This window comes from Dromiciops gliroides, chromosome 1 (assembly GCF_019393635.1).
Source record: "Dromiciops gliroides isolate mDroGli1 chromosome 1, mDroGli1.pri, whole genome shotgun sequence".
Lineage (NCBI taxonomy): Eukaryota > Metazoa > Chordata > Mammalia > Microbiotheria > Microbiotheriidae > Dromiciops > Dromiciops gliroides.
In genome coordinates, this window is record NC_057861.1 from 15,225,001 (window position 1) to 15,238,408 (window position 13,408).

Below are 13,408 nucleotides of genomic sequence, written 5' to 3' on the forward strand. Positions count from 1 at the left end.
TCCTCGGTGACTGTTTCCCAGGGCCTTCCGCCACCCTTACCACATCAGTCAGTTGAAAGTATAATGAATGTGAAGACAGAGGACCTGGGTTCAAATCCAGACTTAGCCACATAATCGGTATGTGACCCTGGGTAAGTCTCTTAACTTGTCTCAGTTCCCTTCTCTGTGAAATGATGGGGATGAACTAGACAGCCACCAAGGATCCTCCCAACTCCAAATGATCACAGGACTGTAGTTCTTCCAGGCACCAGCCAGTCCATCATCCCATTCTACAGATAAGGAAACTGAGACCCAGGGAAGGGAAAGGAGTACAAAGAGTCTTTTATGTGGTGCCCACAGAGTGACTTCAAGGTGAAGGTAACAGAGCAGAGCCGGAATTCGAACCCAGATCCTCCTACTCCAAATGCAGGACTCTGTTCTCCATCTGCCTCATCCTCCTGGTAACAGGCCAGGCAGGGCTCAGGAAATGTTGAACCGAACTGAATGAATGGACTTTCTGTAAGCTTTTGTCCCAGTGGCCTCAGCCTAGTGCCAGAGGGGCTGGTGGGAGGGATTGCCTAATGGCTGGGGAGAAGAAAGGAGGGGGGTAGGGAAGAGAACAGAGGAAAGCAGCCCTGGGAAATGTGGGTGTGGCCAATGCAAATCCAGAACGCTCATTAGCATTCTGGGAGATTCTCCACCTTGTCAAGCAACATTTGCAGGGATAAGAAACAGCTGATGCCAAAGCCTGGCTCTGAACAAAGACCGAGTTCTCATCTCTCAAATGTCAGCGATGCCAGGCCGGCCCAGGGAAGAGGCTAAATGAGCCCATGACCACCAGCCTCCAGCTGGCTTGGGAAGAGGGATTAGCTCTGATCTGCTTGGCCTCAGATGGCAGAATGGGGAGCAGGGGAAGGGGCAGAGAAGCAATGGATGTCATGAAGTAGAAAGAATTACAGGGGAGAGAATAGGCTGGACATGCGGTAGTTCGAACCCTGCCTCTGACCCTGGGCAAGTCACTTAACCTCTGTCTGCCTCAGTTTCTTCATCTGTAAAATGACGAGACTGGATCCAATGACCTCAAAGGTCCCTCCCTGCCATGATCCTACCTGTGTGACTTTGGACAACTCATTTCCTCACAGTGACTAGGCTTCCTCCTCTGTGGTCCCTTCTAACTCTAAAGCGATGCTCGTCCAAAGACAGGGAGGTATAATGGAAAAAACACTGGGTTGGAGTCTGACACCCTCTTCTTAGAACCTGTGCGGGCTGCCCATGTCTCTGGGCCTCATATCCCTTATACCAGCTTTAATGTCTGAAGACTATTTTGTTTTGTTTTTGTTTTTGTTTTTTTGGTGGGGCAATGAGGGTTAAGTGACTTGCCCAGGGTCACACAGCTAGTAAGTGTCAAGTGTGTGAAGCCAGATTTGAACTCAGGTCCTCCTGAATCCAGGGCCGGTGCTCTATCCACTGCACCACCTAGCTGCCCCCTGAAGACTATTTTACCTGTAATCTCATCTGATCCTGACAACCCTGTGAGACAAGGACCACCGGGAAGATTATCCTTGTTTGACAGGTGGGGAAGGCCTAGAGCGTTAAATGGATTGCCCAGAGTCACAAAGGCCGGGAAGTGTCAAAGGGAGGATCTGAACCTCAGAAAACCCCCAAATAAAACACTTACCTCCACCCCAAAATTAAACCTTGAAGGAGAACCCAAAGGAGAATGGCCCAACAATCCACACAAGAAAAACCAAGTGGATGAAGATCAACCATAGCCTGGACTATGAGTGGCAGCTCAGCCACGTTGGGCGAACTCATCTTGGATTTCCAAAGCTCCCTCTTTCTGCGGCCAGTTGGGGAATTCCACTAAGGATGTTCTCCCCTTGACTGACCAAATCTTGACAACAGGAGCTCCCTCAGTGGATCGGCCAAGGTGGCCTCAATAAGGATCTTCTGTGCATATGGCAAAAGGTCAGTATTTGAAAGAATCCCTCTAGAAAAATTACAAGAAACAATTAGCTCTGCAGTGGTCTGGGGAGTGGGGAGGGGCACCTTAAACCCAGACCAAGTTCTAGGTAATGGTGAAAGCTTCCTTAAGGCCACCACAAAGAAGCCTTGCTGTTGTTCAACTATTCATGACCCTATTTGGGGTTTTCTTGGCAGAGATACTGGAGCGGCTTGCCATTTCCTTCTCCGCCTCATCTTACAGAGGAGGAAACTGAGACAAACAGGGTAAGTGACTTGCCCAGGGTCACACAGGTACTAAGTGTCTGAGGCTGGATTTGAACTCAACCCCAGTGCTCCATCTGCTGCCCCACCTGGTCTGAGCGCTCAAAGGCACTTTTTCATGTATATATACATCATCAGAGCCCTCTACACAGTCCACCATCCAACCAAATGACTTGGTTGCTTGTTCCTCTCACATTCGATATACCATCTCCTATCTCCACCGTTCTGCACAGGTGGCTTAAGATCGGCAAAGCATCTTACAAATATTATCTCATTTGATCCTCACAACAAACCTGGATTTCAGTGTTATTATTACCTCCATTATAGAAGGGAGGAAACCAAGAAAGGCAGAAGTCGGGTGATTTGCCCAGGGATTCAGGCTCAGTCTTTGTAAGCCCAGAACCTGACACAGTGCCTGGCACAAAGGAGGGACTTAATATACCTGCTTGTTGATGGATGACCACTATTCACTGTTTGCCGCTACCTGGCTGGCATCCTTATCAAGGTGAGATAGCAAGCATTTATTGAGCACCTACTGCATGCTTTTCAAGTCCTAGTAAAAGCCTTTGGGCTGTCAAGGACAGTGTGCTTGCCGCCTTCACAGTCAGAAAGCTCCATCACGGTTAAGGAGCCAGGAGGAGGGTCACAGGGCTGGCTCCTCCATCCATCTCATGGGCAAGGGGACGGACGAGGAGGCGGCAGGCAGGCTGGGCGGCATTTGTGCGGTCATGCAGCCTTTTCCCAGAGCCCCAGCTGGGTCCCCCAAGGGACGGGCTGAGCTACAGAGGCAGCAGGGCAGGCCCCTCGCGCCAGCCAGAGAATGACCAAGAGGACAGTTGGGGGGGGAGGTGGCGCAGACAAAGGTGCAGAGGAAATCATTCTTTAGTTCAATGAGGCAAAAGAAGGGAGGAATGCCGATAAGCCCAGACTAGAAAAAAGGGAGAGGGTTTTCAATGGTCCTTGTTCTTCAGCTCTGATCAGATAAGCAGAGGCAGCGCCACCTGAGAGGGAGAGAGAAGGCCAGGGGAGCAAGGAAGCAGGGGAGGAGGGCTTTCTAAAGAAACACGGGGTGGATTCCCATCAACGGGCCGAGGGCATTTGAGGAACTGGTGCCCCTCTCTCAAATAAGGGCACTGGACGGTGTGACCTCTAAAGATGCTCGCAGATCTCACTTTCCATGAGTAACAAGGACCCAAGCCATGTTACCTTGGATAAGTCACTTAAACTCTCTGGGCCTCAGTTTCCTCATCTGTAAAATGGGGGATTGGACCATGTGGCCTCTAAGATTCCTTCCAGCTCTAACTCCTCTGGACAATATCCACCTCGGCTGCATGACCTTGTGCAAGTCACAGATGCTTAGAGAAAAACAGAAGTGGTAGTGGGCATCCCTAAGTAGCGGTCACCTAGCCTCCCCTTGAAGACCTCCAACGAGGATCATACCACCTCCAAGGGGCAGCTCACTCCATGTTTTCAAGAGCTCTCGTTGTTAGCAAATGCAATCTTCTGTAGACCTCAACCCTGCTGCCCCTTCATTTCTAGTTGAGCCCTTTGGGGCCAAGCAGAATGTCTACACCAGGGTCTACCATTCGCCTTTTAAACATCTGAATAGGGCCAATAGGTCCCTTCTGATGCAGGATGCTCAGCTCCTCCTTCCAATTCAATCCCATCTAATGAGCACTGATCAAACACCTACTGTGTGTTAGGCACTGCGCTAGGTACATACAGAGATAAAAATGAGATAGTCTCTGCCCTCTAAGAGTTTATTTTCTACTGGACAGTGCCACGATCGAAGTGTGTACATGTTATCTCTCCCAACAGAATGTAAGCTTCTTTTGTTTTTGTTTTTTTAGTGAGGCAATTGAGGTTAAGTGACTTGCCCAGGGTCACACAGCTAGTAAGTGTTAAGTGGTCTGAGGCCAGATTTGAACTCAGGTACTCCTGACTCCAGGGCCGGTGCTCTATCCAGTGCGCCATCTAGCTGCCCCTAGAATGTAAGCTTCTTGACGGCAGGAATGGTTTTATTTTGATCTCTGGTATCCCCAGCAGCTGGCACATAATAGGAACTTAATGAATGCTTAATGATGGACCAATCCCGGTCCTCTTGCCAGTTTCCCAAAACGTGGCACCCGGGATGGAATACAACACTCCAGATGGGGTCTGCCCAGAGGAAGGGATTGGCAAGATAGTTCACGGTGAAGGTCTTTAAATGCCCCCCAGAAACACTTGTTTTTTTAATCCTAGAGCAGGGGATGTGAATGCATATTTTGTGTCACAGCCCCCCTGGCAGTCTGATGAAGCCTATGCCCCGCCTTTTCAGAATAATGTTTTTAAATGCATAAAATAAATTCTTGGGATGACAAAGGAAAATGGGATCTGTGGCACCCGGATTAAGAACCCCTTTTCCAGGAAGTAACTGGGGGTCACCGAAGCTCGCTGAGAAAGGGAGGTCATGCTGTGACATGACCTGTGAGAATGTCTCACTTCCCCTCCCTGTGCCTCGGTTTCTTCCTCTATAAAATGGGTCGGGTGAGATCATCTCTATGTTCCCTCCTACTCCAAATCCTGTGATTCCAGCTGTGCTGTTGGGCAGACTTCTGCTAACAATGGCTAAGATGAAATGGGCTTTTTCAGCTGGGTTTTCATGACTGGGCACACACATTCGGAGCAGAGCTGGCCTGGGACTTTGAGGTTCACTTCATAAAAGTCTGCCTGGGAAAACAAAAGGATTCCAAGGCAACTTTTTTTTTTTTTTAAGGTCAGGCAATTGGGGTTAAGTGACTTGCCCAGGGTCACACAGCTAGTAATTGTTAAGTGTCTGAGGCTGGATCTGAACTCAGGTAGTCCTGACTCCAGGGCAGGTGCTTATCCACTGTGCCACCTAGCTGCCCCCAAGGCACCTTCTGAAGAAGGAAGTCTACCAAGGGACATTCACTCTGGGGAGGCTTTCCAACACAGACCCAAGCTCCTCCCACAGGAAGGAATAAAAAGAAAAGCTAGGGTCAATTCTAGCCAAACTCAATCCTCTTTAGACACACACAGTCAATCAAACAATCAATAAGCATTTATTAAGCACCTACTATATGCCAGACACTATCCTGGGAACCAAGGATACAAACACTAAACATAAACAGTCCCTGTCCTCAGGGAGCTTATATTCTATAAAGTATATCAACACATACCCATATAAGCAAATAAAAATCAACAAGCATTTATTAAGCCCTTATTGAATATCAGGCACTGCGCTGGGAGACAAGGATACAAACGCTAAACAATCCCTGTGCTCAGGGAGTTTATATTCCATGAAGTATACCCATATAATCAAAGGCAAATCAATCAGGCATTTATTAAGTGCCCACTGTGTACCAGGCACTGTACTGGAAGATGAAGATACAAACGCTAAACAATCCCTGTGCTCAGGGAGTTTACATTCCATGAAGTATACCCATATAATCAAAGGCAAATCAATCAGGCATTTATTAAGTGCCCACTGTGTACCAGGCACTGTACTGGAAGATGAAGATACAAACGCTAAACAATCCCTGTGCTCAGGGAGTTTACATTCCATGAAGTATACCCATATAATCAAAGGCAAATCAATCAGGCATTTATTAAGTGCCCACTGTGTACCAGGCACTGTACTGGAAGACGAAGATACAAACGCTAAACAATCCCTGTGCTCAGGGAGTTTACATTCCATGAAGTATACCCATATAATCAAAGGCAAATCAATCAGGCATTTATTAAGTGCCCACTGTGTACCAGGCACTGTACTGGAAGATGAAGATACAAACGCTAAACAATCCCTGTGCTCAGGGAGTTTACATTCCATGAAGTATACCCATATAATCAAAGGCAAATCAATCAGGCATTTATTAAGTGCCCACTGTGTACCAGGCACTGTACTGGAAGATGAAGATACAAACGCTAAACAATCCCTGTGCTCAGGGAGTTTACATTCCATGAAGTATACCCATATAATCAAAGGCAAATCAATCAGGCATTTATTAAGTGCCCACTGTGTACCAGGCACTGTACTGGAAGACGTGGATGCAAACAGTTCTTACCCTCAGGAAGTTTAATTCTCCTAGCTTACTGTCCAAGATTCCACACTGGGGAGGAAACCCCACCACAGATTGATTGTTTGTACAATCTGATGCTAGACTCCATCTGCTACTTGGTAAGTTTGACTCAATCAGAGGGAACCTCTACCTGACACACACAACCAGTGACCATAACTACACTTCCAAAGGGGAAAAGAAAACTGCCCGGATGGGCCTAAAGCACACTCAACACAGGGAAACCAACTGCAGGCAGACAGTGTTCACCAAAATCAATGGAAACGTTAAATAAAACACCAGAAAAGACAATAGAACAATAGAGACCAAGAGAAAATGATTCATTATGATCAGGGAAGACCCATCTGCCAAGAATGCAAAGACTACTCAACAACCACAATAATAACAGTAAGGAAACCCTTACTCAATAGATACATAAAACATAATATCTATTTTTGTTTTTTAAAAAAGCATATAATGCAGACAAATCCGGCTACCAGAAAGGAAGCAAAATTAAATATGAGGCTGTTCGATGACCCACAAAAGTTTCATTCAATCTTGTATTTTCATATTTCCTCGACTTACTTTGACACATCACTCCCAAGTTGAAAAAAGAAATAAACCACGTAAAAGTGAGACTTACTTCTGCAATAGGACACACCACATGAAGCCCAGAGCCTGCCTCAGCTCCTTCCACTTTGCATCAATACAAACACAAAACCAAAACACAACCGTGCCCAAATGGGCCCGAAAGTACAATTCGCAACCATATCCACTATAATTAAATGTTCCTGCACCAGCATTCCTGCCACCCTATGGAGGAAATGTAGGGGCTGGCTCCCGGCAAACAAAGACTTACCATAAAAGGCTCAATTTTCTTGTCTTTGCAGAAGCTGTGACTTCTCCTGGGGACAGGTGTAGGAGTGAAACCGCTCAGGGGGGATTTATTGTTAGCAGGCCTGACTCTCTCTTTTTCGATGTCCTGTGGCACCTGGGTAACAAGAGAGAGAAAGCAGCTTGATATAATGGAAAGTGATGAAGTTATGAGTCAATAGACTTGGGTTCAAATCCTAGTTTCGAGAGTTACTGGCTATGAGAACATGAACCCAAAGAAGGACAAGCTTCCAGTCACTGTAATGACCCATGTGAGTCCTGGAGAAATAGTGAGAAAATGCACCTTCCTAAACCTAACCCTTCCTTCTTTCTAGTCCAAGGGCCTGGGAAGGGATATACTGTCAGACACACACACACATATGTGTATATATCTGTGTGTGTATATACATATACATCATATACATATACACACACATCTCTGAACCATGGTCCATTAGCTTTGCTTAACTGATTTTCTTTGTTACAAGGGAGAGTTCATTCGACTGGGGTGGTGATATCCCAGGAAATGATGATTTTTTTTTAAGGCAATGATAAAAAATTTTCAATAAAAATATTGTTCTAAACATTTAAATTTTCTTTTTAAAATAGTTTCTTTTTAATAAAAATATTGTTTTAAAATGAAAGATTTCTTTTATTTTAAAATAATATATTTCATAAATACAATTTTATTTTCTTTTAAATTAACATTTATTTTATAATACAATTTTTTATATTTTAAATTAAAAATTATTTTAAATAAGTTTTAATTTTTTCCTAAATAAAAATTTATTTTTAAGTAAAATTTTTTATCTTTAATAATTATTTTATAATTTTAAATAAAATTTTGTTTTTAAATAAAAATTATTTTAAAACAAACTTTTGTTATTTCTTAATGGAATTATTTTAAAATTATTGTTTTATTTTTAATAAATTATCACTTTCTTAAAATTTTATTTTTAAATAAAAGTCTATTTTCCTAAATTAAATTTTATTTTCTTAAATTAAAAAATATTTTAAAGTATTTTAAACTGAAAAAGAATTTAATTTTTTCAGTTAAAAAGTTAAATAAAAATGATTTGTCACTTGTGTTTTTGGTGAGATAAGGGATGGCAATAGCTGATTAAATCAGAAGGTACCCCAGCCTTCTGCCAAATGACTCTAGGCCTGATTCCTGGGCTCAGGAGCACAGAACATGGCCTGTCGGAGAAGGGTCAGCTCTGGGCAGCCTAAGGGCTTCTCAGATACACTAAGGGAACAGCCTTCCTGCTGGAAACCCAAGTTCGGGGGCCAGGAGGTAAGAGCAGACACACCAGCCCCCATGAATGGGACACAGAGCCAGAGGACCAGGGCAGCTCTCCCGGGCCAGCGGCCAGGGCACCCTCAAAGACAACGCTGCGATTCTCCTGGGCCCTTCTCACAGTCCTGCTCCTGCTCCAGTCTAGATAAGGATTAAATGTCACATTTCCATCAGCATCCTCCCAGAAGCCCTCTCCCCACTCCACTGCTCCCAGGATAGCAATCCTGTAGGCAGAGAGGACGGGCAAAAATAGTGCTGAATGACTAAAAACAATGCAGAAATCATGGGGGAGTGGACCCAGATGGCCTTTTGCTGTGGTCAGTCAGCTGGGTTCTCCAGCTAGGCTGGTCTACACTGGTAAGAAGCACCAGAGATGGGGTTTGAACCCAAGTTCTCTGATGTTCTTCCCAGTCCCACAATGCCTCACTCAGGGTGTAGGACAGAGACAAATGTTTGATGCATTTTTTGGTTCCAATCAATGCTTTCATCAGGGTAGGGAACCCTGAGCCCATTTTGGAAGCTCCCTCATCAATGCAGACTGGCAATCTTTCTGAAATTTAGTTTTAGTGAGTTGTCTAAGGCAGGGCTTCTTAAACTTTTTCCACTCGCAACCACTTTTCTCCTGAGAAATTTTTACATGAATCCAGGTATAAAGGCATATAAAATAGGTATACATAACTCTTTACTGTTGCCAAAATTTTTGCAACCCCCACATTCAGTTATGTGACCCCACATAGGGTCACAACCTACAGTTTAAGAAGCTAGGTTCTGGGGCAGCTAGGTGGTGCAATGGATAGAGCACTGGCCCTGGATTCAGGAGGACCTGAGTTCAAATCCGGCCTCAGACACTTGACACTTATTAGCTGTGTGACCTTGGGCAAGTCACTTAACCCCCATTGCCCCACCAAAAAAAAAAATTAGATACTATTCTTTTTTCCTTTTCTTTTTTTTTTTTTTTTGGTGGGGCAATGAGGGTTAAGTGACTTGCCCAGGGTCACACAGCTAGTAAGTATCAAGTATCTGAGGCCGGATTTGAACTCAGGTCGTCCTGAATCCAGGGCCAGTGTTTTATCCTCTGTGCCACTTAGCTGTCCCCTTTTCTTTTCTTTTTTCTTTCTTTCTTTCTTTTTTTTTTTTTGGTGGAAATTTGTCAAATTAGATACTATTTGTAAAGCACTCAGTTGGGTACCTGGTATATAGTAGGCACTTGTATCCTTCCCATGAGTTGACTTTAGATTGATAAGACTAGACACCATGACCATAGGTTTAGAGCCAGAAGGCACCTTACCCATCCCAAACTCCCACATTTCACAGATGAGAAAACTGAAGCCCAGGGAAACACTTGTGCCCACAGTTAACACGGGCAGTGAAAAGGAGAGAGATAAGTCCTCTGACTGAACACGAGGTACTTTCTTACATGGTTCCCCATCCCTGGAGCCAGAGGTGAGCGAGAAGAAAGAGCTGAAGATGGCTCTGTGTTCATGATGAGGAGTGACTGGAAGGATGGAAAGAAACTGGGATGGTGGGAGGAGGACGAAAAGGTAATGGACCCAACTGGGCCCTCTATAATGGCATCATCAGCAAATCACAGAACAAGGGAGGAGGAGGGTCTCTTAGGTCACAGAACACAGAATGCTGGAGCTCCAGTGGGGCCCCTAGAAACCACCCTCATCCTATTGCAGGGGAGGAAAGTAAGGCTCAGAAATCAGTGCAGAGCCCAGAGCAGAACCACACAGGTGTGGACTGCAAACTGGGGGCTCTTGCCACTTATCTTTGACCTTATAACTCGGCCTTTTGGATTCCTCGTGAGTATATGTTTGTACTTTTTTTTTGGTCTCCTAAGCTGGGGCTGCAAACATAGGAGGTGTTCAGAACAGAAGTGAATTTTAGTAAATAAATACCTTATGATTCTCACTGGATTTCGTTTCCCAGTGTGGGAATACTCTGTAGACCACCATGCTCTCGAGATTTTCTCCTGGGAGACTCTGCTGGGCTTTCAATTGTTCCTTCCTGCGTTCTCGGGCCTCCTGCATCAGGGATAGATTCTCTCGGACTGAGGCGGGGGCTGTCTTTTCCGAATAAGTACGCTTGATGTCCACAGGCATGTTTCCGAAGTCCGAGTCATAGTCACCCCTCCTCACTTTAGTTCTCCCGTGGAGAGAGCCCGCTTTCTCCCTTTTCCCCACAGAGTTTCGGGGAGCCCAGACTTCATCCTCAAATAGGATGGCATCTTGAGCAACAGGGGAGGTCTTGGGAGGCACGTTTGTGTCCATGTTTTTAATATCAAGTGAAGGGGTGTTCGGCTCAGCCCTGTAACCATGGCATTTGGTGTTTTGTAGCTTGTTAGCAGATGCTGCATCTTTTTTCTCATCCTCGGCAGGTGTTTTCTTCCAGGTGTCTGAAGGTGAATCCAGGTATTGCTCAGCCAGTCCGGACTGGGGCATGGCCCAGAGTGGAGGGGTGAATTTGGTGCTGGGAGCTTTCTGTCGACTCGGTTCGTGAGTGGGGGACTCAGTCTTCTCCTTGTTTATTTCAGGTCCAGAGTGCATCACGGGGCTGGATTCCCTGGGCTGGTGGCGTTGTGGCCCAGGGAGATTCGCCGACTTCCTGAAAGCTGTATGATCCTGGGGGTCCTTCTGGCCCCTCCTGTCATACCTCTGGGAAAGGTGGTCTGCAGAACTCCTGGTACCTGGCCTCTCCCACTGAAACCCACCATGGCTGGCAGGTACTCTCTCCTCCTTCCGGTCCCTAGGGTCAGCTCCTTTCATGGATTCTTCTTTGTATTCAGCCATGAGGGCATCTATGTCAAGGACACTCGACCTGTAACCATCCTCAGCTTTGGCCCTGGGTGATTCATGGGTATTACCCTGCTTCCTTCTCATCAGGAGGTCACTGCTCTTTGATGAATACATAAAATGCTCGGAAGTCCTAGAAGACCTCTTGCCTCCATCCTCTTTGGGATCGTTGGGGATGCTGGGGTTCTTGGACCTTTGGTTAACCCACAAAGTATCCACATCTATCACTCTGCCATCGGCATTTCTTGTTCTTCTCTCCCCAGGCTGCACTGGCTGGTCACTGGGCCTCGGGCTCTTGGAAAAACTAAGGTTTTCCTGTTCCCTTTCTTTGGCCTGCCAAGTCTTCCTATCAGGGTTTTCTGGTGGGTCTCTGGGGTATGAAGGAGCTAACCTAGAGTTTGGGGACGATTCAGACAAAAAGCCAAGTTTTCGAGAATTATGGACACTGACTGGTTCATCTTTGTCTAGTGAAGAGGTCTTCCTGTTTTCATAAACAGAATTGTCTGTATTATATTCTCGTTTCTCCCCAGAGATCTGATATGTCACAGCAAAATAGGTCTCCCTGGGCTCCTGAGGAGGCTCTGGCTTTGGTGCCTCCTCCTTCGCATCCTGCGGCACACTGTGACTAGACTCCTTCGAATCTAGCCCGTCCTGGGTCTGCCGACTCTTTTTGAAGTAGGCGTCGCTGGGGGACAGAGAATCGGCTCGTCTCCCAAGCCTCTTGGCCGGTTCTGGAGCAAACGAGATGAACTCGTCAAACTTCACGTCATTAGGCAGCGTCCTTCGCCGCCATTTTTCTGTTATTCTCACATCCGTGCTTCCCGACTTCCTGACTTTGGCTTCTGGTTCCGGGGTCTGGGACTGGCTCCAATCACTTTCTTCGGCCATTATGAGAGATTCTTTTCTCACCGACCTCGAACCCAAGTGTTTTTTTGATCTGAGGTCAAAGGATTCTTCTTTAGCCGTGGCCCGTAGACCCACCCTGGGATGAGAGTTATTCAAATAATCATGAAGCTGCCTCCTTCCTTCCCCTGGACTTTGAGAAACAACTTTCTTCATTTCCACTGAACTGACCAACGGATAAACATTATAGGAATCTATATGGGCTTCTCTGACCACCACGGTCTCGGGAATGTGGGCCGGACTTTCCTTTTCCTTGGCAATCTGGCATGGGAATGACCTAGAAGCCTTCTCACTGCCCGCTAGCCCAGGGGCCTTGTCCTGGTTTACCAAATAGGGCTTCTCAACTATTTTGTTGGGCGGCAGTGAGCCACCCAACAATTCCTTGGGTTTGTGGAATTCAGACTTAGGGGTAGCTGTTTCCAGCTTCTCTTGGGTTTCCCCAGCCAAACTAGAGGCTTGGTAGGGCCCCATTTTCACGTCCAGTCTACCCTGCTGTTTCGTGTTAAGACCCTCGCTCTGAGAGCCCTGCTTCTCTTTCAGGGAAGACCACAGTTTGTTGGTCCTAAGCGTCACGGCCTTTTCCTCAGGGGCAGTTACAACAACCTCGCTGAGGCTCCTTTCACTGGTCATATGGACAATGTCGTATCTGGGTTCAATTCTTTGGTGAGAAAGACTATTTCCCGCCTGCTTCACAGAAGAGGCATTCCATCTTTCGCCCCCGGGATGTTTTTCCAACAGGGCAGCATTCATTGGACTTTTTTCTTCATCAGGCAGGACACTGCTCCAGGCTTTCTGTGCATTGAGTCTCTCGGCCCACTTAGAATTCTCAGTTCTGACGTTCACCTTGTCCCCCCCGGGTCCCTTCCCCGACCAAGATGCCTTCTCTGCTCCTAGGTTGGGTGGCTCGCTGCATTTTCTGGCTGACTCATTAGAAGATGTCAGGAAGGGATGGTCAGCCACGGTGTACCTCACCACGTTGTGTTCATACACGGTTGCCCAGACGGTCTGAAAGTCCCCATCATCTTCAGCCATGGTGGATGGTGACTGGGCCTCCAGCCGACAGGGCGCCAAGGTGGAATCCTCTTTCGGGAAGGAGGAGCCGTCCGTTTCGTTGCTGGAGCTCAATTTCCGTTCAGTCTGTCTGGTTTTCTCACAGGGCTTCACAGGCTTCCACTGGTTTCTCCCAGCAGATGCTCCATTCAAATCCGTTCTGAGTAAAATGTGCCCTTCTTTGTTCTGGGTGGGGGGAGAAGAAGAAAGAAAATTCAATACTGAAGAAC

The 13,408-nt window shown here is 46.4% G+C and overlaps 1 protein-coding gene across 2 annotated transcripts in view; it reads right to left on the reverse strand.

Annotated features, from left to right (window-relative positions):
• Positions 1 to 13,408, reverse strand: part of KIAA1671 (KIAA1671 ortholog) — a 226,733-nt gene that overhangs the window by 128,789 nt on the left and 84,536 nt on the right. For both annotated transcript variants that reach the window (XM_043963839.1, XM_043963757.1), the window contains exons 5-6: positions 10,332 to 13,364; positions 7,120 to 7,251 (exon numbers count right to left, since the gene is read on the reverse strand). In XM_043963839.1, coding sequence (XP_043819774.1) covers positions 7,120 to 7,251; positions 10,332 to 13,364 — 3,165 coding nt within the window. The remainder of the gene's footprint in view (positions 1 to 7,119; positions 7,252 to 10,331; positions 13,365 to 13,408) is intronic.